The sequence below is a fragment of the Melopsittacus undulatus genome, chromosome Z (assembly GCF_012275295.1).
Source record: "Melopsittacus undulatus isolate bMelUnd1 chromosome Z, bMelUnd1.mat.Z, whole genome shotgun sequence".
Classification (NCBI taxonomy): domain Eukaryota; kingdom Metazoa; phylum Chordata; class Aves; order Psittaciformes; family Psittaculidae; genus Melopsittacus; species Melopsittacus undulatus.
In genome coordinates, this window is record NC_047557.1 from 67,351,810 (window position 1) to 67,379,085 (window position 27,276).

The window sequence follows — 27,276 nt, forward strand, 5'->3', positions numbered from 1 at the left end:
CCATACTCTCCAGCCTATCCCTAACATAAAGGACAACTCCCCTCCCCTCCTACCAAGCCTGTCTTTTCTAAAAAGCCTGTAACCATCCATTCCAACACTCCACTCAAAGGAGCCATCCCACCATGTTTCTGTGGTGCCTATTATATCATAGCCCTGTAGATGTGTCCACATCTCTAATTCCTTTTGTTTATTCCCCATGCTACGGGCATTTGTACAGAGGCATCTGATCCGAGCTCCAAATGAAGCCGGCTCATTGGCTGGAACAGCTAGAATATCACTACATTGCTCTGAGCTTTTATTATAGGTGCTGGCAACTGACTGGGTGTGTTGGGATGGAATGATGCCCCCCTCCCCCAACACATCTAGTTTAAAGCATCTTTAATAAGTCTGGCAAGCTTCCTAGCAAAACCACTCTTCCCTTTCTTTATCAGAGCAGCACCACCAGCCCCCAGTAGGCCTGGCCTGCAAACTTGGGCCCCATGTTCAAGACACCCAAACCCTTGACTATGACACCACCCTTTTAACCATTTATTAACCTGTCCAATCCTCCTAACCTTTGGAAGGAGGACACCCCTGTGTCCTGGAGAATTGTCAAAAAGACTATCTGAGCTCCAGAGCCCCTAACCACCTCTCCTAGGGCTCTGTAGTCCTTCTTTATACTCCTCAGGCTACTACTGTCTATATCCCTAGCACCCACATGTATCACTAGAAGCGGGTAATAGTCCGTGGGTCTTACTAGAGCAGGCAGCCTCTGCGCAACATCCCTGGTCCGTGCCCCAGGTAGGCAACACATCTATCTCCCTTGCCACCAGGTGAGGCCGACAGAGGAGTGCTTCTGTGCTTTTCAAGGCAGAGTCCCCTACTACTACAACCTGCAGCTTTTTCCTGGCAGCACCAGTAGAGATCTTCTGTACCAGTGCACCAGCCGACTGTTTCTGGTGCAAGTGCATTTCCTCATCAGCCCCTTGCAGGACAGCAAAGCGGTTCTGGGTGGGTACAGTAGATTTAGGAGGAAGCCCCTTGCTTTTAATTGCTCTCTTCCTCCTTTTGTTGTTTGTTACTAATTCCCAGCTTCCCAGGTTAACAGCCTCCTTCTTTCCTTCATGAGTTAAAGGGGAAGCTTGAGGCCTCTAGCTGTTTGGGCCTGGAGCAGCCAGTCCTGCTTCCCCTCAGCTCTCCTTACATCTTGCAGCTTATTGATAGCATCTTGCAGTGCAGCCACCTGCTGCAGGAGGACCTCCACCAGGGAGCACTGAGTGCAGCCCTCCCATTCTGCACCTTCCCTCACAAGACCAGTGCAGGCACTCTACACTCCGAACTCTGCACCCCAGCCTCCCCTCTTACCGGCTCTGCGTGCCTACACTGGCCGCCATCAGGGCAGCCAGGGCAGAGCTCCCAGACTGGGCCCTGATCATATGGCGAGTGCTCACCATCCGCTCAAATGCCCGCGCAAACTGCCTCGACCCCCACTATTTTCGCGCTCCGGTCGCTGCGCTCCCTGGGCAGGTTTTTAACCACTCACAGTTGGTGCCACTCCTCCTGGCTCTGCCCCCGGTGAGTCACCTCCTCGCGGTAGCTGAGCTGCCGGCTCCTGGGCAAGTCCTGTTGAGGACTTGAGGCTCCCTCCTCAGTGGCTCTTGTCGCTCTGAGGTGAGGCTTCTGGACGCTGATCTCCCCCGGCTCTGCTCCGGTGTTGCAGGCGTCCTCTCTCAAGCTACTCCCCTCAGCAACTGACTGAGAATGGTCGATGATGGCCGGTTTGAATCTGCCACCGAGCCTCCTCTAAATGTAATAATGGTATAAATATTTTTATTTTGGCCTAAACCCAAAATGCATACACCATCAACTTTTTATAGAACAGCAAGAGTTAATATCAAGTGATGCAAGCAGCTTTTGGGGTATAGATTCTATTTGATTTAGATTCTATTTTTCTTACTGCTGATATGAGAAAGTTGTCATAACTGTTACATCATAAAAGTTATCTACAAAAACTGATTTATTGTATACTAAAATTTCTTTAAACAGGAAAAATGTATGTTGCACTGGAGTATTATTTATGAAAATGATATTTGTTAAAAAGCACATAAAGTTTCTTCATATCACATAAACAGAGCATAAGATAAAGGTCACTGGACAAAAGAGGAATTGTTTAAGGTAATTTTTCTAAGAAGCTGTTTTCAAAAGCTGACACAGTTTCTCGTTGCTTCACATGCAGTACTATGAGTGATGCATGATTTTCAGATAGTTGAAAACTTATAAATAATTATTTGCTAGATAGTGCTGCAGAAGTATGAGGTATAATAGTACTTTAAGCATGATATGCAGTGGTTAGAGATGCTAAAAAATCATAGTGACATTCAAGTGAGGTGGTATAAAGTATATCTGAGCCATGAGATTTCTTTGAAGTGTATTTTAATTAGAGCACAATCTTGTGAGGTAATTGGTTAACAATAACCTAGTGTGCAAGGAAGATCCGTTTTCTAGGTGATCTCTGAAGTTGAAAGAAATACTGAGTATAGTTTCAGTTATGAGTGCTTAAATAAATAGTATCTGGTATTCCTTTCTCTTGGAACGCTATTACCAGGTTATTTCATTGAAATTTCATTTAAATTTCTTGTTCTGTTTGCTTCACAAGTGAGCAAAGAAAATTAGAGACTGACCACAGAATGTCTTTAAGGGTTTCTTGCAATATAAATGTTGAGTTGTAAGAAGGATTAAGTACTGCTTATAATTTTCTGAAGAAGGGCCTCTACCAACCCTTTCTCACCTCATGGAAAGGTGTTTAAAATTAAAAAGAGGAAAAATAAATTTGTGCAGAATGTTTTTATGTTTTACACATTTTCAGAAATGTAGGATACATAAAAAATACTGATGTTACAGTGGTTAGTTGGCCAGAAGAAAGTCATTATGAGTGTCAAAGTAAACAAGTACTAAATGATCTGAAAGTCTGAAAGTTGTTGCTTCTTATCAGGTGCAGGAAACCCACCAGTCATAATGCATTTCTGCATTTTGTTAGCTGCTAAAGCAGGAATATAATAAGCTGAAAGGGCACACACACTGAATAGCTTTTCTGTTTGCAGAGGTGAGCAAGGTCTAACAGGGTTACATGGGACAATATAATGATTGCTGTAACTCAACTTTTGCCTGTTGCATAGATTAATACTAATTTATTTCCCAGTATGATAATCAGATCTCTGGCACAAGCAGACACAAAGTTGTATTGTTTTATTGGGATAAAATGACTGAATACCCACATTACCAAAAAGAATCTGCTTCTGATTATAGAAGAGTAGAATCAGTATTTATCAGAAAAAAGATACGCAAACAAACAGTTACCAGAAAATAGAAAGGCAGGTGAGAACTTCTGAAAGTAAAACGCTGGAAAAAGGTTAGGGAGAAACTCTTTACTTCCTATGAATGTTTTATCCTAGGCAGATTTTCACAGGAAATTTAAGAATCTATGATGTGCATAAAAGTATCTGCTTTGCTGTACATGTGTATCTCTTTCTTAAAAGCTTTAGTCAAAATTTATTGTGTGAATAAAAATATATTAAACTAGAAGACTGTGTGCTGCAGTGCTTCTGCTTGACTACACTTTAAAGATCCATCTGATTACAATCACAGAATGATTGTATGGTTGAGATTTGCAGAGTTGTCTGGATGTCATCTGGTCTAACCCCTTACTGAAGCAGGGTCACCCAGAGTCAGTTGCCCAGGACCATTCCCAGATGGTTGTTGAATTGTCTCCAAGGAGGGAGACTTCACTGCCTCTCTGAACAATTTGTGCCACTTCTTGGTAACCCACATAGTGAAAAAATGCTTCATGATGTTCAAGTGTGTGCCCATTGCCTCTTGTCCTGTCTCTGGGCACCACTGAAAAATGCCTGGCTTCCCCTTTGTTCCCTCCCTGCAGGGTCTTGCCTGATCCTTCTCTTCCCCAGGTGGGACAGTCCCAACTCTCTTGACCTTTCCTCCTAGAAGAGATGCACCAGTCCCTTCATCATCTTAGTGGCCCTTTGCTGGACTCTGTCCATTGTGTCCATGTCTGTCTTGTTCTGAGAAGACAGCAGCACCAGACCCAGCACTCCAGATATCGACTCACCGGCTCTGAGTAGGAACAGAAAGATCATTTCCCTTGATCTACTGGCAATAATTTTCCTAAGGTTTCTCAGGTTACCAAACACCTTCTTTGCAGCAAGGGCAGATTGATGGTCCATGTTCAACTTGGTATCTCCTAGGATGCCCAGGTCACTTTCTGCCAAGCTGCTTTTCTGTTGGGCAGTGCCCAGCATGTCCTGGTGCCTGCAGACTGTTCCTCCCCCAGAGCTGTAGGACTTTACACTTCCCCTTGTTGAAATGCATGAGGTCCCTCTGAGCCCCTTTCTCCAACCTGTCCAGCTCTCTCTGGATGGCAGCACAACCCTCTGGTGTATCAGCCCAGTTTGGTGTCATCTGCAGACTTGCTGAGGATGCAGTCTGCCCATCATCCAGATCATTAATGAAGATGTTCATCAGGACTGGACTCAGTATTGACCCCTGGAGTACACCCCTTGTTACTGGCTCCAGCCAGACTATGTGCTACAGATCACCTCCCTCTGAGTCTGGCTGTTCAGCCAGTTTTCAGTGCACCTCACTGTCTGTTCATCTAGCCCTTACTTCAGCAGGTTCTCTATGAGGATCTTGTGGAGAGACAGATCAGAAGCCTTCCTGAAGTTATGGTAGACAATATCCATTGATCTCACCTCATCTACCAAGCCAGTCATTTTGTCGTAGAAAGTTTTTCAAGTTGGTAAATCCATGCTTACTATTCCTGGTTGCTTTCTTGGCCTTCATGTTCCTGTAAGGGGTTTCCAGGATTTCTGGAGATCAAGGTGAGGCTGACCAGCCTGTAACTCCCCGGCTCCTCCTTCTTGCTGTCTTTGAAGACAAGAGTGACTTTTGCTTTCCTCTAGTCTTTGAGCACCTCTGTCAATCACCATGATGACTTAGAGACCACTGAGAGAAGCCTTGCAACGACATCGGCCAGCTCCCTCTGCATACATGGGCACCCTAATTTACGTATGCCCAGTTTTCTTAAGTCTTCCTTGACCTGATCTTCTTCCACCCAAGTTATGTTCCCCTTGCTCGAGACCTTCCTGATGGTCTCTGGGACCTGAGATTACTGAAGGCTGGTCTTGCTAGTGGGCCCTATCCTTCCTTTTGTCATGTGTCTGTTTGTGGAAGCCCTGTTTGTTGCCTTTGACATCCCTGGCCAGATTCAACTTCATTTGGGCTTTAGCTTTCCTAACCTTATCCCTGCATGCTCAGACAATGTTTCTATATTTAGCACACATTACCTGTCTTGCTTCCACATTCTGTGTGCTTCCTTTCTGTGTCTTGAGTTTTGCCAGGAGCTCCTTGTTCACCCATGCAGGCCTCCTGGCATATTTACCTGACTTCTACTTGCTGGGATGGCCTTCTCTTGAGCTTGGAGGAGGTGATCCTTGAATATTAACCAGACTTCTTGGGCTCCTTTTCAACCCAGGGCCTGATCCCACTGGACTTTTCCAAGCAGATCTTGGAAGAGGCCATAGCCTGTTCTCCTAAAGTCCGGGTTGTAACTGTTTTTTTTTGCTCTCCTGTCGCCTCTCGGGGTCCTGAATTCCATCATCTGAATTCTGGACAAGACTTCCTTTGACCTTCACATCCCCAGCAAGCCCCTCATTGTTGTACTTTTTACCTAAATTATAACTTTACACTCAAATACTTTGAATGAGGTTTCAAGAATCAAGTCTTAAGAGGATTTATCATTGTATAGATGTAGCTTGCTATCATATCACCTGAAATAGGGAAAAACTTCTCTAAGTCAACCGATGAGTGATGATAGTCTTATGACTTAACATTTTACCATGAAGTCTTCCTGCAAATAATGCTGATTTGTCATTGTGATACCTATCAACGTCAACTGTCTTTATTTCACGTGCCAGTAACAGGATGGGGTTTTTCTATAAGGCATAAATCAACTTGCTCCTTTGTAGGAGAAAAAAGTGAAAAGAATAAAAGGAAAAGTGTGATGGACATCAGATACAAATTCTTTCTTTTTTTTTTTTGTTTGTCCTCTTGGTTGCCAAAGAGCTAAAGATTTTTGCTCCATTATTGTTATGATTTCATCATTGCATCTAGATAATTGTGTTACCTTTGTCATCCTTATATTGTTAAATATGAGCACAGAACCTTTCTTTTCAGCTGCAAAATGATTGCTTTCTTTTTTTATAATTCCATTTAGTAGAGTTCTGTTGTGGTACAACAGTACTTCGAGTGTGATGACACTGCTTGTTTTAATAGGTGCCATGCTACTTTATGTATTTAGATTTCTGTTATTTGCTTAAACTGAAGAAATAAATGACAATGATAACTGTTGAATGTTGCAAGTAGAAGAAAGGAGGCAGAACAGAAACATAAAGTACTTGGGGATAAATGAATGTGTTGCTAAGGACTATGCTTGCCATGCAGCAGTTGACGCTAATTGACTAGGATGAACTGGAGCAGCAATGATGTGTTTATTCTCCTAAGGAAAGGTCATTCATGGTGAGCTTGGAAGTGTGTCTTCAAACCCAGAGGTGCAGGGTTTCACCTGCTCTGTGCCAGAGTGTAGACCTTATGCTCTGCTACATTGTCTGGATTTCCTGAGAAGACTGAGTAGCTCTTGGTTATTTTATGGCAAGAATCTGAATTCAGAGCGCAGCTGTCTGCTTAAACTGTTGTTGTCTGGGAGAGATGGGGCAAGGTTATGGCAAGCAGGCAGACCCACCACCTGCAGCAGCAGTGCTGGTCTGGCGGCTGTTCATCCTCTTTCTGTGCAAGTGACTGCTGTATATCAAAGGCAGCTGGATGTTGCTTTATGACACGTGGGCTGCTTGCTGTCTCCACAAATAGGCTTATTTGGGATGAAAATCACAACTGATTACTCGTTGCTGTGTGAAGTCTTCTACTAAATTCTTAGATGTAAGTTTACATTAATCCCTGTCACCAGATTTCAGGTTTAAAAAGACTTGCTTAGAAATCAAAACCTCATGTTGCTCCAGTTGCTTAGTACCATTTGTTAGAGTTATGGCCGTTTACAGTGACTGTGGATGCAGCTCAGAATTCATTCTTCTTCTGAGAGATCTTATTAAATGAAAAGCAGCAGTGCATGTAGCCAGATTAGCCTGGTACAATTCAAAACTCAAGGAGAAAGGTATATCCATAGTGAAGAGCAACAATATCATGCTTTACGTTTTGTATCAGTTATGTCTCCTATGTAATTCCTTTATCTCTTTTGGTTTGTTTGTTTTACCTGTCAGTCTTCCCATTTTTGTTAAGCTACTCTGGCTTCTTTAGGATGCCAGTTATACCATCCTATCAGAGAACCCACATGTGGAGTGATACTTTCCAGGGTTGTTTCTAAATCCCTGCTGAATTTTAAATTCACTGCTATGATCAAGCATATCCATTTGTTCCAACTTAACACTTTATCACACCACTCATATCTGCAGCCTCAAAACTGTGGATCATCTATATAGCTTTGAATGGCCAAACATTGGTGTATCAATTGGCCTGACTGGTTGTGTCACTGTAGAGTTACTTCAGCCTGCTAACAAATATGCTGTATGTATGGGATTTTGACATTTGGTTTAATCTGTACTGCATTCCAATAGTGGATTCATGGATTAAAGAAAATAAAATAATAAAAAAGCAATTAACAGTAATATCACTAGTTTAGAAGCACACAAGCAAACTCAAGAGTCAAAGCCATAGGGGGACAGTGCAGAAGGGGAGGCAGAAGGATTGTCTGGGGCAGGCAAGGAGATACGCATGCATTCTGGGCTTTGATGCAAATCAGGGTGAAGGGAATGTTTCTCTGAGTAGGAACTTGCCAAGGGCATCCCTGAGGAACTTTATCTGGATCCTAGGAAGGTACATGCTGCAACAAAATATTTTGAAAAGCAGTATCCGAAGAGGTTTGGATTGTGATGTGGGGCTTACACTTGCTGTAGATGAGACGGGCTGGAATGTGTAATCGGGGAAAAAAATTCTAGATGTTTGGCTTGGGCTGGGAAGACAATACAGGTTGTGATCCTGTCCTTAAAGGCCTGGGTAATTTCATTTTTTGTTTGTGCTGTTTATAAATAACAAATCAGTGAGTTTTCTGTGATAGAAGTTCTTGCATTTTAATTTAGTCTGGGAACACCAATTAAAAATTTAGCAAGATGAAGTTAAAGTATTGCATTGCAAGAGCTGGGGAGAAAAATCCCCATTGCTTCTCAGAGACCTCAGACTAAACTCCTGGAATCTCTTTTTTTTCTAGATTACGGCAAGAGAATGACATGATTGACTCAGCTCCCCAGTGGGAAGCTGTGTTACGGCGTCAAAAGGAGAAAAAACAGGCAGACCCAACCTACCGGCGATCCAGGCACAGATCTCGTTCGTATGTAACCCTTGCCCTCTTTGATGTGAAAATTAAGGCTTCTGTGACATGCTAAAAAGCAGGAGAAGTATCTCCAGTGTGGTGGTGACTCTTAGCCGCTGAGGAATAAAGACTTTCACTTGGCGTATTCTCACATTAGCAGATTTGTCTTTGTGGTCACTCTGTTTAGTGATCTGAATTTCAGGGCAAGATTAGATAATGCAGGAAGAGGTTTGTCATGGAGCTGGTCAGGAACTCTGCCAGCTTTGGTGGAGTCCTGGACAGTTTTCAGTAATGAGGACAATGATTCCCCTCTTCTGGGCAGCAAGTCTGTGAAAACACTGAGATTTTATGTGATAGGTGTAGGCATTTTTGTGAAATGCACACACATTTTGTTTACTCATATAATGTCTGCAGTATTCTTCCAGATGAAACAAGCTTCTGATGTTTTCATGTCAGATTACCATTGACAGGCAGCAGTGATGTGTTGTGTTCTGTTGTCAGGATTTCTGTGATGGAGCTGTGCTTCCAGGCAATGCTATTCCTGTTGACAGTGCTTTTGACATGGTGAAATTGTCAGCTTCTAAAATCAGTTTTCTCAAACTAATGAAAATTCTGGTTTCTTTTAATTTGTGTTTTTCTTCTACTGGCATGTTTCCGGGTTATACTGTTCTTTATCATGTTTGTGTCCAGTCTAGTCTGCCATCCAAGCAACCATCAGAGGAGCGCCAGCATAGGTATGCCTGCAGGTGGCAGGGCAGGTGGTATTGAAGACTGCCAGGAAAGAAGCTATGAGGCATTGGGAGAGATGGCAAAAGGGAGCCTTTGAACCTCCCTCCACCATTGCTGTCTGGCTGACAGCCCTGGTGCTAATAGGGTAATGTGTGACCAATGTAATGAACTTAGCATAGGTACTTCCCATTAATAACTTTTCTTAAATTTACTTTTCATGTTGAGATTTACAGAGATCAGCTGTATAGTGCCTTAAATGATTATTTCATTCACACTGATTGAAACTGTAATAGTACTGAAGTTTCCAGTGTTAAAATCTACTTGAGTTCTCGTTTTAGTTGAGTTGCTAGAACTCATTTCTGTCTCCAGTTTCGTAGCATACAGTTTTAATTCTTTCATGAGAAATAGAATTTGCCATTGAAATTCCAAATGTTGGAATTTTTTCTTTAACTGGCTTCATGCAGACTTGTTCACTTTTAGCTGCACAAAAGTCAAATGTTACTAGTTGTAATTGTACAATGATATATTTCTAAAAATCAGGAATATTAAAGCTCATTTGTAGGGAATCCACAAAAATATAGCTGATTAAGTTAAATTTACATTTTTTTACTGTATACAGAAAGTGCTATAAGCTAGAAAATTTACTCAGTTAATAATAGACTAAATTTATACCCATAAACCAAGTAAATTTCATTACTTTAGGCAGCATGGGCTCCCTCTTATGGCAAGCTAATTTATGAAATGGCTTTTATTTTCCAGCATGGTGATACTCAGAGTAAGTTTTTATTCAAGCTACTATTAGGAAAAATATAAATGTGTAGCATCTTAATTGAGAAAGAAAGACCCTAGAAGAAGGAAAGAAGTGAAATCCTGCAGATTTTGGATGGCTTCTCATTTCTTTTCCCTATTGTGTTTGTGATGAATATATTCCTTCTTTTTGTTTTTCTTCAGTTTAAAAGCAAAACCAAAACAATGAGATAAGCCTAAACCTCCCAAGTGTGGCACATATCCTTAATAAGTGCAAGCAGGAACTAAAAAAAGCAAAATTAGAATTCCTTTCAAAGTGCTGTAAAAAACATTAGTAAAAGGCATTTAACTGTTAACCTGCAGTAGGCTATATTTAATTAAATTTGCTTAATTTATTTAATTTAGTTTGGGTTAGGTGTTTGCTTGCATGACTGGATGCAGGTTGGAGGGAAGGGAAATGTGATTCCCTAGGGTGTAGGGTATGGTTGCTTTTGGTTTTAAATCTGGTCATGTGGTAATTTCAATTTGCACATTTAATGATTGATATAAAACCTTTAATACAGATAAGTCTTTCGCATTAAGTTCCTCAGTGCAGTCAGGTTAACTAGAGGTTCCTTTTGCAAGCGTGAAGTAATGCCTGTTTGTTACTTGCACCTGGAACAGTGCATTTTGTTTGTTCAATACTGAGTAATATTAATTAGTGGTGGTGGGAAGGTGATATTTCATTGGTCTCAGGAATAAAAACATTTGACCAGAATCTGACCTTCCTTTCTCCTAAAGGAATCAGCAAATTGAGAGAGCTCCCATTTCTAGTTCTACAGGGTTTATTTTTAAGAATTCATGTAAAACATCTGTGTAGCCAAAGGTTTTTTGTTTTGTTGTTTTTTTTTTTAGTTAAGATGAATGACTATTAAAATTCCATGGCTATTTAAACATAGCATTCATGACTCAAACTGAAATATTAATAAGGGTGCAGATGCCGACACAAAAAGTACTGTAGGCCTTATTTATGTGTAGAGTTGTTTGAGCATGTGCAAGTGTAATAAAAACAAACAAACAAGAAAAAACCCTGGAGACTCATCACTTACTGGAAATTCCCACAAGATTTCTTGTGCAGTAGAGAATCTAATGAGAGTACAAACTGTCCAGAAGCTATTGGTCCAGATGCTGCAACAGGACAATCTAATTATACATTATATATATAATACCTTATATGTCAAAACTGTGAGTTCTAAAACAATTTAGAGTAAAAAGATGAAAACAAAGAGAAAGAGGGGTTGTGATCTAGCTTTAAGATTTAATAGAAGGATTGTTTTGTTGTGGGCTGTTAAGACCTATACAAACATGAATTTTCTGTGCAGCATATGCAATACTTACATTTTACCTAAACAAAAGCCTTACCTTTTGTAAGCTTTTGCTCATTTTGCTTTCAAAGGAAGGAGACCTTTGGAAGGCAAATGCTTTTAGCAAGATACTTTATCATATTTCTGGATATTAATTTGTGGTTAGTTACCTGCAATAGATGCTGCAAGGTTATCCCAGTATGGTAATACTTCTTAAACAGATAAAAAATACTGTTAAGATGGGAGTTCATAGAAGTGGTTTATTCTGAGGAATCATTCTGTTTAGCCATTGTCCTTTATTCTTTTTCTTTTTTCTATGAAATGCCATATTGCTAAACAGATATTTTATAGCAGTGGCTTCCTTATTAGTGTCATTGCAGGGGTGAAAGAAGGAGGGAGAAAGAGACCACAAAATTAAATGTCTGGATTTGACTGTGGAAAGCAGGAGGCAGAGTTCCTATAAAATGGGGAAACAAAGATGACGTCTTATTTAACCACTCTTTTTTCACACTGACCCACAGATCAGTATTTCTTACTGTAGGTGAGTCATCACATGACATTTGGTAATACCTAAGGCCACATCCTGAACTGTTGTGTTTTCATGAATAAACAAAAGCCAGGAGCTGATCAGCTGAGTCAGTGGTGGGCACAACACCCTGCTTTGTGTGGGTCCTGGATTTGGGAATGACCTTGAGGCTTTGCTTCCTTCTGGCAAACTGGAGCTTGTAAGCTTTACAAAGCCTCCATAGAGAGGCTGGCATTTTTCATGGCCTTTTTGCATTCTCCACTGCCTGATTATTCAGCCTCAGAAGAGGATGTCTATCTTACCAGCGCCAGGGTACATGTAGGTTATGCAGCTGCTGTTTTGTGAGCAGATGGTTGAAGGGGAAATCAGTTCAAAACTGGGAGTGGAAAACACTGCATACCATACTACAGCATCAGGCAGTCAAAATCAGCATGAATGGATATAAGAAAGAGAGAAGTGAGTGCAGGAAGGGAGAAGGAGAGATGATCTCTGAAAAATGAAAGAAAACTAAATGCATTATAATAAATACAAACACACAAAACCATAAAAAGCTCTGAATGCTGAGAAAAATGAGACTTCAAGCTACTCGTGGCTGTAGCTGTTTTGTCATGTGAACCTGAGCAGTTGGAACAATGTGCGTCCATCGAAGAAATCATCTAGGGCAGCTGTTTTATGCTGCCTGGAAAGCTATCACTACCTTGGAGACTGAAAAGTTTATGGATTAGTTCATATTAGTCCCAGTAGGGAATTGCAAATGTAAGGTGATAACTCATTCTTCTGCTTCTCTCTCGAGGGAGGGAATGCCATCTGGAGGGACCTTGACATGCTTGTGAGGTGGGTCAATGCCAACCTTATGAAGTTCAACCAATCAAAGTGCAAGGTCCTACACCTGCACTGGGGCAGTCCCAGGCACAGCTACAGGTTGGGCAGAGCAGAGATTCAGAGCAACCCTGCGGAGAAGGACTTGGGGGTGTTGGTTGATGAGAAACTCAACATGACCCCGCTTCAGTGTGCGCTCACAGCCCAGAAAGCCAGCCGTATTCTGGGCTGCATCAAAAGAAGCATGACCAGCAGGTCAAAGGAGGTGATTCTGCCCCTCTACTCTGCTCTCCTGAGACTTCACTTGCAGTTCTGTGTACAGTTCTGATGTCCTGAACATGAAAAGGGCATGGAGCTGCTGGAGCTAGTCCAGAGGAGGGCCACAAGGATGATGAAGAGACTGGAGCACCTTCCATATGAAGATAGGCTGAGAAAGTTGGGGCTGTTCAGCCTGGAGAAGAGAAGGCTGCGTGGAGACCTCATAGCAGCCTTCCAGTATCTGAAGGAGGCCTACAGGGATGCTGGGGAGGGACTATTCATTAGGGACTGTAGTCCCTAATTAGGACAAGGGGTAACAGGCTAAAACTTAAACAAGGGAAGTTTAGATTAGATATAAGGAAGAAGTTATTTACTGTGAAGGTGGTGAGGCACTGGAATGGGTTGCCCAGGGAAGTTGTGAATGCTCCATCCCTGGCAGTGTTCAAGGCCAGGCTGGATGGAGTCTTTGGTGGCATGGTTTAGTGTGAGGTGTACTTGCCCATGGCAGGGGGCTTGGAACTTGATGATCTTAAAGGTCCCTTCCATACCTAACTATTCTATGATTCTATGATTTATAAAGCAGTACACCAATATCTCCCATTACTTCTGCACCAGTAAAATTAAGAAAAAAAACACAACAAAACCACCCCAAAAATGTTACCATCCATAAATGGTCTGCCTTTATACCAATTGCAAAACATGTACGGCAATATATATGTGTCTGAACAATATTCTGAGGCTTAAGTTTGGAAATGAGACAAGTGAAATAAGAAAACAGTGAAATTGTTAGTGATAGAGAGCATTTTGGAATAATTTCTGATACAGCTGTCTCTTGGCAAGGTAAAGCAAATTTAATGATGTTAAAATGCAGAACTCTTCTATCCTCCTTGATCTTTGTTTAAATTTGGATTATATTGACTCCAAAAGCATCTTCGGATATGTTCAAGGGACAAAAAGCAAGCTGTATGATCTGATGATGTAAGACTTAGTCTTTGAGAAACTGACTTCAGTGGGAGCATTTAGGTGTGCTGAATCTATCTAAAAGTTGCATACCTCATGTCTCAGATGGTGTGGACCAGTGTAGCTGTTGACACTGAATTTATATAATCCTGATAAAATCTGTCCATGCAAATATAGTCCCTGCCACTGTGTAAAACATTCATTTCATCAATTACTCTGCATGGGTTTTGGTGAATTCTAGGTGCAGCTTCAGCAATGGTGGTGGTTTTACACCAACCTTGCAATAAAATAGGGTAACAGAAGTAAAAATAAAGGGGGTCCAGTCTGGATACACTGTCTTCTGTAATTCAGTGGAAAATGTCAGGCATACTATTCGGGCTTGCTTTATGTCTGCAGGCATCTTTATGTCTGCATCAGGGACGTTAAAATTTTGGGTATTTGTGAGTGAAATACTTTCCAAACTATTTGTGTGCATGAGTATGTGTGGTTGCTGGTTTAGCTTGTTCATAATTATATTTTTGTCTTGGATATCACAAAGGTAAATGAAGTGAGCAGAAACCTTACTGGAAATGACCAGAAGGTGAGAGGTTGTACCGTGATGCAGCTAAGCAACAGTTCCTCTTTACTGGTGCTCATTGGGAATGGCCAAGGGTTACTGGGGTCTCAGCCTGGTGTGGCCTGTCCCTGTCTCTGCCCACAAAGGTCTCTGGGGGCAAGAGGACATTTCTCAGGGCCATCTGAGGGCCATTTACAAACATATTATCCCAAAAGATATGGTCCTCAGCTGGATAAGGGGTGGCAGTAGCTGTGCACTCATTTGGCTTGGGAAGTTCTGCTGTTGTTTATATTTTATGCTGAAGGCTGGTGGAACAGCAATTGTGATTGGGAGCCTGTCATTCAAGAAATGACATTTTGATTGAAATAAAGTTGTGGAGTTTGATGCATTTTTTGAGAAAACAGACCTTAAAATTGAAGTCACTGGTGGATTACATTTTCCATGATTCCTGTGCATGCACTGTGCTGTTAAAAGTTATTTGAACAGCCACACATCAGATGATGGTTTTCACAGTTCTGCCTTTGTTATCTTTGTTGGCATTTATAGGAGAAGCCCAGATGTACAAGCTAAAGAAGAACTGTGGAAACATATTCAGTAAGTATGGTCCTTGTAGGGTCTGAGTGACTGCTTGGTTTGCCTCCAGTGTAGTTGTTCAGATTCCTTGTGCTATGGCTATGAGGCATTATGTTCTGATATAGTTATGTGCCATAGTAAGTTGTGTGGGTGTTAATGACCTGCTTTGTGCAGAAGATACTGCAGATCACTGCATGCACTGAATAGCATTGTATAGAGATGAATTTAAGAAAGATAAATTAAAGGAAGAGTACAGCATTTTAGAAATTTACCCTTCTGTGGCTACCAACGTGTGCTGTTTGTAATACTGACATTCCTAGGATGAGGCCCCATATGCTATAGGACTACCAGTTAGGAAGATACTTAGCTATTCCAAAGCAGTTTTGATGTTCAGTATCCACAGTGTTCATATATGTCTGATCATATAAAGATCAGATTTGCAGGGAGGTGAGAGGAATGTGGAACAGGATGTGACACACAGTTGAAGCCATCAAGATTAAGTTAGGCACATTTCTTAATAGGTTTCCTATTTTGATGTCAAGACAGTTTCAGGGCTGACAACAGCTTATTTCAGTAAATCTTTTCAGCTTAATATAATAAAAATAAAAGTAGTTTTGCGGTTGGTAGCTACTGTTACATTTTTTACTTTGCCTAATCTTTTCTAGGAAGGAGCTTGTGGATCCATCTGGTCTGTCTGAAGAGCAATTGAAAGAAATTCCATACACTAAAATAGAGTGAGTTTATGTCAGGATTTTAGTTTGTGAATATGAAAATCCTTCTTTTTTTTCTCCCCTTATTTTGCTATGAACTCTGTCATACTGAAATAGGAGTGGGTTTATACATTATCTCTAAGCTTCTACCTACTAAGGCACTGTTTGACCTGTCCAATCCCTTTTCTTGCTTGTCATGGGCAGCTGCTAGGGCATAGTTATTTCCTTAACAGCCAACATGTATTTCACTGTGCTGCTTGCCTGTTGGGGATGCCATATGCTAGTGCAAGCAGCTGCATGCAGCAGAAATGGGATCCTAGTTTGCATTATGATGTGCTTCCACAGCACCAATAGAAAAGGCTGATGTTAAAGGTGTACGTAGTCATGCATTCTGTATTAAATGGCTTAATTCTCAAATATGGGGATGCCAGTTTGTGATGTTTGCACTTAAGCACTGGATTCCAGTATGGACTTGTAAGAAAAGCAATAGCTTCTTAAATTCAGCCAGTTCAAGAAGCCATCTATTATACTTAAATAAGAAATGGGAGAATCTCTCAGTCTGCAGTTGAATTAATGTTTTTGTGCTGAAGATCTAGTTTTCTAAACTACCATTGTGAATTCTGTGTCTCTCTTAGGACTCAAGGTGACCCGATCCGCATTAGGCATTCACATTCCCCTCGAAGCTACCGCCAGTATCGGCGGTCCCAGTGCTCTGATGGTGAAAGATCTGTCCTGTCTGAAGTGAAGTACGTGAATGTGGTTATTAGGAATAGAATGGTTTAGTGTGGCCCAAAAGTTGTTCAAAGATCATGGTTAGATTAGAAGTGGCATAAATGTGCTGGTTGCTGGCATAGGATTCAGGCAACCCTCTAAATAGTAGGTCTTCAGAGCTAAATGACTCAAACAAGTACAAAACCATTTCTGTTCTATTCTTGGGCCACAGAAGCTTGCTTGATCCTTGAGCCTGAAAGGGGAAAAAGCTGAAAAAGCCAAAATAAACCTATATTGACAGTGGTAGGTCATGAAGTTGTCTAAGGGATGAAAACTCACTAGTTGCTTTCCAGATACCTTAATCCTTAATAGATTTAGGACATAATCTTTCTTAATTCTGTAATTTTTTTCATTGGAACTCTTAATTTACAACATGTGCAAACTTCTCCAGCAGCAGGTGGATCAGTCTTTCCTAGAAAACTGATTTGCAAAGGGGGTACTTAAAAATAGAAAAGTGACAGTCCCATTCTCAGTTTTGTTAGGGCATTATATATCAAAAGCAGTACCCTGGTGATATCACCTGTTAGAAGGCTCATTTTAACTGAATGGCACCCTAAAACGAGGTGTGGCACACCCACAGTTTTAAGTGACATTGTACCTGAAGTTAGGCTGCCTCTGTAGCCCAGGAGACAGGCCCTTTAAGAAGAGGTAGGACGATCTATGAATGCCCTGAAAGTGCCCACCGATTGTTGAGGATCAGGATGACAGCTTTCGATATCTGAAGTCAGGTGGTAAGCCTCTTGGATTATTCCTGTCAGATCTGTGTAGCTGTCTGGGTCAGTTTTGTTCTTCCTCTGCACAGTTGTAGTTTACTTCACTATGGCAATATCTATTTTGTAATATCCTAATTCCAGTGCAAAAACGGATCTGGTACCTCCACTGCCTATTACACGATCTTCAGATGCAAGAGGTCCCAGCATCCAGTTGACTCAACAGGTTGGTAATTATGAATCCTTTGCAATTTTAATTTTTTTGGAGGGAGAAGGGGATGCTTAGTGCTGCAGTTTTAGCAGCAGCAGTGTGACTCAAAATTATACATTTTGCTTACATTTGCACTTTGTCTTTATTTCAAAATATACGTAGTTTTGTAGCATATGCCCTTGTGATCCACTTGCTTCTGCTACTGGAAGACTCTTTGCCAGCTTGAGTTTGATGCTTCCCTTAACATAATACCCTGTTCTCTACAGCAGGAGAATCAGTGTTCACAATTTCTTGAAGTCTGTAAGTGTGCTTGGGATGCAGTTGGAATCACAACCTACTATTGTTTATTCACCATTTCTTAGAGGTCTCAGAGTATCAGTGGTTGGGCCTGAAGCATTGCTTTTTTTTTTTTATATTACTCAAAACAAAAAGAGTAGAACTTTTAAATGTAATAATCGACTTTCATCATACATTATGGTACCATATCTCTCAGCTTTGACAGTTTTATTAAGCTCAAAATATGAGAAGCAAATTATAGTAAAAAAGCGCTTGCTGGTCTGTTGTAAAAGAGCACAGAAGGAAACCCAAAACTTGGAAAGGAGAATTGCAGATAACTAACTTCCCACACCAGGCATTTTGTTTGTTAATCTAGCATGCATATATACCAAAACCACATACTGATATTGTATATAGTGTGGAAACTGCACAGCAAAACATGTCATATTTTTCTTATAAGCAATTAGAATAATCATAGATAATCATATAATCATAGAATCATAGAATAGTTAGGGTTGGAAAGGACTTTAAGATCATTTAGTTCCAACCCCCCTGCCATGGGCAGGGACACCTCACACTAAACCATATCACCCAAGGCTCTGTCCAACCTGGCCTTGAACACTGCCAGGGATGGAACATTCACAATCTCCCTGGGCAACCCATTCCAGTACTTCACCACCCGAACAGTAAAGAGTTTCTTCCTTATATCCAATCTAAACCTCTGCTGTTTAAGTTTCAACCTGTTACCCCTTGTCCTGTCATGACAGTCCCTAATGAATAGTCCCTCCCCAGCATCCCCATAGGCACCCTTCAGATACTGGAAGGCTGCTATGAGGTCTCCACGCAGCCTTCTCTTCTCCAGGCTCAACAGCCCCAACTTTCTCAACCTGTCTTCATATGGGAGATGCTCCAGTCCCCTGATCATCCTCGTGGCCCTCCTCTGGACTAGTTCCAACAGTTTCATGTCCTTTTTATGTTGAGGGCACCAGAACTGCACACAATACTCCAAGTGAAATCTCAGGAGAGCAGAGTAGAGGGGCAGGATCATCTCCTTCAACCTGCTGGTCACGCTCCTTTTTTAATGCAGCCCAGAATACGGTTGGCTTTCTGGGCTGTGAGTGCACACTGCTGGCTCATGTTCATTTTCTCATTGACTAACACCCCCAAGTCCTTCTCCGCAGGACTACAATGAATTTCCTTTTTGCCTAACCTGTAGCTGTGCATGAAACTTGAACAATTTTAAACCAATAAACAGGTGTTTTTCACTTTAAGGCTGGCTAGCACACTATCTGTTCTTTGATAGGAATTAAGTTCAAGGGTATTTGTATTCCTGCATATGGTGGAAACTGAAAAAGTTGTGCTGTCCTTAATGTTTCTGTGAGGACTTGCTGCAGCAGTGAAGTTGATATACTTAAGGCTAAGCCCATTTATATGCATTGTAGAAATATGTAGCTTGTCTAATGGAGTCCAGTTCAAAATTCAAACTGTTTTTCCATTTCCATTCTTATCCAATACAGTATGGCTTAAATTCATGCCCTGGAAGGAATTAATGTTAAAATGTTCAGTGTCCACAAACACCTCTTTTTGCCCCCCCTCACAACAGTGGCCATTAATTCCTTGTGAGTGCTTGCTTGCAGAGCTTTGCTAAATAATCATTAATTAGTTGCAACATTTCCTGAGTAGGGAATGTGAATCCAAATAGCACAGGGGGCAGCATCTGGCATGGGAGGCAGGAGGCAAGAGAGAAGAAAAGTTCTGTTTGATCAAATAAATGAAGAGGCTTGGTGTGTGTATACTTATATAAATTGGTATATCCTTAGCCTAAGGCTGTCATAGCAGCAGTTATCAAAACACAGTATTTAAATTCTGCTATACCTTTTCAACAATATGTTTTGATTTGTTTCCTTCAGAGACAGAATGGATCTGAAGACAGCTTAATAGAAGAAATATCTCTGCTATCCACTAACAACATTGATGGAAAACCCACCACTAAGATCATAAAAACTGTACAGGTGTCACGCTTTAAGGTGGAGACTTGACTGCCGTAACTGAAAATGTTGAATAGACTTTCTTCTTCGGAAATTGAGAATTTTCTGTGTGTTTGCAAAGAAAGAAACTGAAGTCTACATGGTGGCAGTTTTTCTGGGACACTCAGAAGGGCCTGCTTGCTGGGAAGGCCAAGCAATGCTTTTATTACTGACATCATTCTAGTGGTGTGACTGATTGAGGAGAAGCTGCCTAATTAGACAGCCAAAAAGAAAAGTCATAGTAAAGCTGAATCATCAGCAGTTACATTTCCAAAAGAATGAAAAAAAAAGAATTTTCTGCAACAAAACAGGCTGCATGGTCTGCTGTGTAACTGAATCGCCTTTTTCCAAAAAAATGACTGTTAACTCACATGATCAGGACCAGACACTTCAAAAGAAGTGAAATAGTCATGGTTTTGGCCAATCGTGCAATACAGTGTGATATGGGGAGAATTATCTTGACAATTTTATATTATGGGGATCAACTTGTGTCTTGAGATACAGGGACTGATGACTATTGCAAGGTTTGTTTTAGCATAGAGCTCTTACAAGTTTTATTTTAGCCTAGCACAACAGATGCTTATGTTGTTCATACAAATGTTGACTCGACCAGCTTTAGTTCAGAAATAATAGACTGGATAACACCCTCTAGTAGAGAGTTCCAGAGGTGATACAGACTTACTTTCCCTTGGCAGGTTTAAGTGTTCTCAATTTTGAATGCCCTTTTAGAGGCAACAGATGGGCTATTTAATTGGATATTTCACACCATAGAAATACATCTGTCACCTTGTAGTGAACCACACTGGAAGAAAAATGGAAAATACGTACTGACCCACCATATTTAGACTTCTTAGCAAGGAACTTAAGTACTGGCTAAATAAAACTTGTGGAGTAGGATGTAAGACAGCTAGCAAATAGCCTTTTTTTTTTTTTTTTAAATCGAGATTAGCAAAGGCTGCCTTAATCTCTTTTTATATGACATAATCAATGGTAGTACCTTCTGATACTTTTCTCTGAGCCATTTCTACTATGATAAAATGACAAAGGCAGTATTTCGGGTATAATTGCATTTTTTCCTCTATTGACACGGTAGGAATAAATAGTAAGTTTAAATGATGCTGCAAACTGAGTGGGTTATCTTCTAGAATATATCTGAAGTGAAGCCTGGCTCTTCTCTTGCCTTCTCACTTTGTCCAAATAGATGAAGGTAATTCCTCTGCCTGCCATTTGGCCACAGTCAGCACATGGATGAGACTATTGCTGTTGTTAACTTAGTAAGTTAGTAAGAAGCTCAGCAAAATCTTTGTATTATGAAAGTAACTTTTCCTAACTGTAATCCCCAAACTAAATACTGACTTTGTCAAAGAGCATTGGAAATGGCTGTAGTAGCTCATATGCTCGGTTCTCCTTAAGCTCAACCTGCACTGCCTTCAGTGATATACAGTGATCCTGTGACTTCTTCCCCTAGCAACACCATACCAGGGGACTGCAGCCCTGTCAGAAAAGCCAGTGATTGAGAACTGGAATGAACATAAGGCATCAAAGTTATGCTTTACAAGATGCATGGGATTACTAATACTAATTTTAACTTAGTAAAAGTGAGAAGAGTTTTATTTTCCACTTAAATTTTTGATTCTTTATTGTTTCATGTTCTGAGATGGTCAGGTGGATGCTACAAGCCAGGGTAGCCATACACTTTGCATATTCCTGTCATAGTATGGATTGGTCTGCACACTGGGAGATGTTGCATCATGCTAGGGAAAGCAGATTCACTTAATAAATATTTTTCTTTGATCACTTATATTGGACCATTCTTCTTCAGTCTCAGTGAACAAATATAAGGGAAGGAAATGGCATAAAACCCCTCACTTAATAAATATTTTTCTTTGATCATTTATATTGAACCATTCTTCTTCAGTCTCAGTGAACAAACCTAAGGGAAGGAAAGAGCTTAAAACCTCTCTGTGATAAAAATTCTGTTTTCATTGAGGTTCTTCAGCATTTTCTGGATTTACTGTGGATTTCATCCTAGGACATTTTTGGGCTTGGCTTGAAGTATTTCCTCAAACTTTTTTCTAAGTCTGGTATATAGTTTCATTATCACTGCTCCAATTTAAAATTATCCTTTGGATCAGTTTATGACCTTGTATGATATTCTCACAAGCAGCAGTTAGAAAAAAAACAAGCCAAAGAAAAAAAAGATCAACAACCCAAAAAAAAACCACCGAAAACCCCACCAAGCACACATACATAAACCCCCCCATCACTATGGCAATGATTTTGATGATACAGATTAATCTAGAGCATCACAATCTTTTGAAAGACTACTGAAATATAACAGACCACACTGGTTAAAGTGTCTGCAATGAATGTAATTTCTTTAAGAAGGTATTCCAAACTGGACCATTATACACCTACTTGTAGTTTGTCACCAAGTCATTACCATTATTCTGCATTCTTCAGGCACAGGCAAGTAGAACATGCGTGCTATTTTAGGAGGACTTGTGGTGTTACTATTTGAAAATTATCTGTACACAGTGTGCATATCTTACCAAACCTCAACTATTTATCAGGAAGAAAGTAACTTCTAAGGTTTATATCTGATCACGTATTTTCCTGCATATTGTCATTTGCTATACTTTTGTGTGCTATTGCTGGATGCCATCAGCCAATTGTGTGGTATTTCACTTATCTCACAACATCAGAAAATAAGCTTTTATGTAGTCTAAAGGTGATAGGTGTCAGCTAACAAGTACAGGAGAGTTGTTTTGTAATCAGGCCAGATTTTTGCATTTAAATGAGAGATTTACAGATAAAGTCCTGGTTTTGAGTTAGAAGTCTTCTTGCCAATACACTATAGGAAGCAGGTTTTAGCAATTGTAATGCTTCATCTGGGATACTATAGTACTATTCTGTATCCAGAAAAGAATGCCTAATGCTTGTATTACACATTGTCAGTGCCAGAACAAGGTAAAATTTGGACCAGGATGCCACTGTCAGCTGATAGTACAGCAAAAGAAACTTCTTCCATACAAATGAGCCCTCTTTTCCTTAAAGCTTCTCTTCCTCAATCATTTGAGGAAAGACCCCTTTTCTTCTGGTCTTGTTATTTTTGTGAGAGAGAAAGTGATCAATCACCGAGAACACTTTCTGTGTCACAGTATGCTCTGTAGCCCCAAACCAACCTTACAACATTTGCAAGTGGCTGGTCTCTTACAGCTCCGAGCTACATCTTGCTCTTCCCACTGTTGTTACCTTTCCCCAGCTTTCTTAGGGCTTTTACTGCCTAGAGGCAGTTGTTTTCAGACTTGAAGTTTGGGTGTCAGTCTGAAATGCTTGTACCTTAGATGAGTCACAGAAGACAGAAAATGTACAGCCTTGCCAGGCGAAGTTTACCCTTAGGTTGGACGGCATACAGACCTGTCCTCACATGGACAAAGGGCTGCTATTTGAGACATTCTCACATAGACTCATCAGTTCTGAGTCTAATATGCTGAATTGATCTCAGGCCATCAATTTTAACTTTGTGCCTCTGCTTTTACCTTTTCCAAGACCTAAATGCTGAGAATAGGTAAGTTGTAGAGCTCCCTAATTAGCAACAAATACACCATTAAGATATACCTCTTTGCAAAACATATAATTTATACAATAAAGGGGACTTGCTAACCACACCACAAAAGTTGTTTTTATATAACCCATATAGGTCCCCTTGTTTCTTAGCTGGTTTCTATCATTAAGAACCAGCCTTAACCTGCTGTTCACTGCACTTCTTACTAATATCACTGAACTTCTAACTCATACTCTAATTGAGTTCATTGTAATGAAGATGTTGCTTGGAAAAAAAAACCAAACAACTACCATTTAAGTTGCCAGATCATAGAATCATAGAATAGTTGGGTTGGAAAGGACATGAAGATCATCTAGTTCCAAGCCCCTTGCCATGAGCAGGGACACCTCACACTAAATCCTGTCACCCAAGGTTCTGTCCAACCTGGCCTAGAACACTGCCAGGGATGGATCATTCACAACTTCCCTGGGCAACCTGCTCCAGTGCCTCACTACCCTCACAGTAAATAACTTTTTCCATATATCCAGTATAAACTTCCTGTTTAAATTTTAACCTGTTACCCCTTGTCCTAATTAGGGACTACAGTCCCTAATGAAGAGTCCCTCCCCAGCATCCCCATAGGCCCCCTTCAGATACTGGAAGGCTGCTATGAGATCTCCACGCAGCCTTCTCCAGGCTGAACAGCCCCAACTTCCTCAACCTGTCTTCATATGGGAGGTGCTCCAGGCCCCTGATTATCCTCGTGGCCCTCCTCTGGACTTGTTCTAACAGTTCCATCCCCTTTTCATGTTGAGGACATCAGAACTGTACACAGAACTGCAAGTGAAATCTCAGGAGAGCAGAGTAGAGGGGCAGGATCACCTCCTTCGACCTGCTGGTCACACTCCTTTTGATGCAGCCCAGAATACGGTTGGCCTTCTGGACTGCAAGTGCACACTGAAGCTGGCTCATGTTCATTTTCTCATCGACCAACACCCCCTAGTCCTTCTCTGCAGGGCTGCACTGAATTTCCTTTTTGCCCAACCTGTAGCTGTGCCTGGGATTGCTCCGACCCAGGTGCAGGACCTTGCACTTGGCATGGTTAAACTTCATGAGGTTGGCATCAGCCCATCTCACAAGTGTGTCAAGGTCCCTCTGGATGGCATTCCTTCCCTCCAGCGTATCAACTGAACTACACAGCTTGGTGTCATCGGCAAACTTGCTGAGGGCACACTCAATCCTATTGTCCATATCAGTGGCAAAGATGTTAAACAAGACCAGTTCCAACACCGATTTGTCTCTGTGAACGGCTGCCTAATAATCAGTGTGCTTTCCCAGAGCTGAAATCAGATTTTGAAAGTCGCTACTGCAAACACCACACAACTGTACAACCTGTACTTCACGTCTGTAGAAGTTAGTGAGGTATTACCAATTTCTAGCACAGTGAAAAAAATAATTAAAAAGGCAATAGAATTATCACTCGAAAACTTGAATAATCAAAAAAACTCATTAATGGGTGCCAAATAACACTTCTGTTACTCTCAAAACTTCTGCATGATTTTTATCTCTTCTCATTTTTCTTTAATAATATTTATAGTTCTTTCCTGGAAATATCACTGTGCAGCACTGTGTCTCAAAACTGTCCTCTTTACCTGTCTCTAGGAGAACCAGATGAATCAGTGAAACAATGAAAACAAGAATGTGAAGGATACTTTCGATTTCTTTTTTTTTTTTGTGTCCTGGAACGTAGCTCCTGCATAATAAGGTTTAAATGAGAACTTATAGCTGCGAGCAGGACATGTTTTAGCAGTTCTCTACCCCATTCAATCTACCCTTCTTCACTGCTATACTTTCTTATGTTTGAGTAACTAGTCCTTCCAGTCATAATAAACATCTGCTGCTAAGGAAACTTCCAGCATTTTTTCTTTCAGTCATACTTCACAAAGTATCCAACAGGAACACCACTTTCTAGCATGTAGTAAAATATTGTGACACTTTATAATTTAAAAATACTCAGTCATTTCTTCAGTTTGACTTGAAATTTAAGTTTGCACTCTGAATTTCACCCTAGATTTAGTCACTATGATATTAGAGCAGGCTATCTAATAATTTACTCAATATGGTTTACACTAGTTGAAATGCAGGTAAATAATCATAGTGATTTCTCAGCACTGGATCATTCTGACATCACATTTCCAATACTGACCAAGAAGTTTCTGGCTTCAAAGACCTGGATTACTTGTCATGCTCTTCAGCATATAGGTTGCACAAACCACACTTTCAACACAGAAGAAATCTTGGATAATACACAATTTTTATTAATGCCTTATTTGTAGCATTGAATTTCATGCTGACTTAACTAACTTTTCAATAGTGCTGGCTTTCCTAAGATTTAGAGTGAAACAGCATCTTGCATTTAAGATTCTAAGACTTGAAGTTCCACAAATCTTTGAATATTTTGCTTCCTTGTATTCATAACAGTCTGCTTCATGATAAGACAAGACACCTGCACAAGAAATTATTGCCACTCACCTCATGAAGGCCACTGCAGGACAGCTGGACAATCAATACTTTGTAACTCTTTCTTCACAGAATCACAGAATCCTGAGGGTTGGAAGGGACCTCAAAAGATCATCTAGTCCAACCCCCTGCAAGGGCAGGGTAACCTAGAGTACATCACACAGGAACTTGTCCAGGCGGGCCTTGAATATCTCCAACGTAGGAGACTCCACAACCTCCCTGGGCAACCTGTTCCAGTGCTCTGTCACTCTTACAGTAAAGAAGTTCTTCCTGATGTTAACGTGGAACCTCGTATGCTCCCGTTTACACCCATTGCCCCTTGTCCTATCACTGGATATCACTGAAAAAAGCCTAGCTCCATCATCTTGACACCCACCCTTTACATATTTGTAAACACTGATGAGGTCACCCCTCAGTCTCCTCCAAGCTAAAGAGACCCAGCTCCCTCAGCCTCTCCTCATAAGGGAGGTGTTCCACTCCTTTAATCATCTTTGTGGCTCTGCACTGGACTCTTTCAAGCAATTCCCTGTCATTCTTGAACTGAGGGACCCAGAACTGGATGCAATATTCCAGATGCGGCCTCACCAGGGCAGAGTAGAGGAGGAGGATAACCTCTCTTGCCCTACTAACCACACCCTTTCTAATGCATCCTAGGATGCCATTTGCCTTCTTGGCCACAAGGGCACATTGCTGGCTCATGGTCATCCTCCCATCCACCAGGACCCCCAGGTCCCTTTCCCCTTCACTCCTTTCCAGCAGGTCAACCCCCAGCCTGTACTGGTACATGGGGTTGTTCTTCCCCAGATGCAAGACTCTACACTTGCTCTTGTTGAATTTCATCAAGTTTCTCCCTGCCCAACTCTCCAGCCTGTCCAGGTCTCGCTGAATGGCAACACAGCCTTCTGGTGTGTCAGCCACTCCTCCCAATTTAGTGTCATCAGCGAACTTGCTGAGGGTACACTCGGTTCCCTCATCCAGGTCGTTGATGAAAATATTAAACAGCACCGGTCCCAGCACCGACCCCTGAGGGACTTCACTAGTCACAGACCTCCAGCTAGATTCTGTGCCATTGACCACAACTCTCTGCCTTCTTCCTTTCAACCAGTTCTTGATCTACCTCACTACCTGATCGTCAAGCCCACACTTTCTTAGCTTATCTATGAGAATGCTGTGGGAGACAGTATCAAATGCCTTACTGAAATCAAGAAAAAACACATCTACCACTCTACCATCATCCCTCCACCTAGTCACTTCCTCATAGAAGGCTATAAGGTTGGTCAAACACGGCTTCCCCTTCATAAAACCATGTTGGCTGTTCTTAATAACCCCCTCATCCTTGATATGCCTAGAGATGGAGTCAAGAATAAGTTGTTCCATCACCTTTCCAGGGACGGAGGTAAGGCTGACCGGTCTATAATTACCCGGGTTCTCCTTCTTGCCCTACTTATAGACTGGTGTGACATTTGCCATCTTCCAATCCTCAGGCACCTCTCCCATTTCCCACAATTTACCAAAGATGATGGAGAGTGGCCTAGCAATGACCTCCGCCAGCTTCCTCAGCACCC

The 27,276-nt window shown here is 41.2% G+C and overlaps 1 protein-coding gene across 3 annotated transcripts in view; it reads left to right on the forward strand.

Moving 5' to 3' along the window:
* EPB41L4A (erythrocyte membrane protein band 4.1 like 4A) overlaps nt 1–20,757 on the forward strand; it is a 121,978-nt gene extending 101,221 nt beyond the window's left edge. For all 3 annotated transcript variants that reach the window (XM_031042802.2, XM_031042803.2, XM_031042804.2), the window contains 6 exons: nt 8,327–8,446; nt 14,913–14,960; nt 15,605–15,673; nt 16,285–16,395; nt 17,275–17,356; nt 19,528–20,757. In XM_031042802.2, coding sequence (XP_030898662.1) covers nt 8,327–8,446; nt 14,913–14,960; nt 15,605–15,673; nt 16,285–16,395; nt 17,275–17,356; nt 19,528–19,656 — 559 coding nt within the window. In that variant the 3' untranslated portion in view covers nt 19,657–20,757. The remainder of the gene's footprint in view (nt 1–8,326; nt 8,447–14,912; nt 14,961–15,604; nt 15,674–16,284; nt 16,396–17,274; nt 17,357–19,527) is intronic.
* Nucleotides 20,758–27,276: the final 6,519 nt, after the last annotated feature.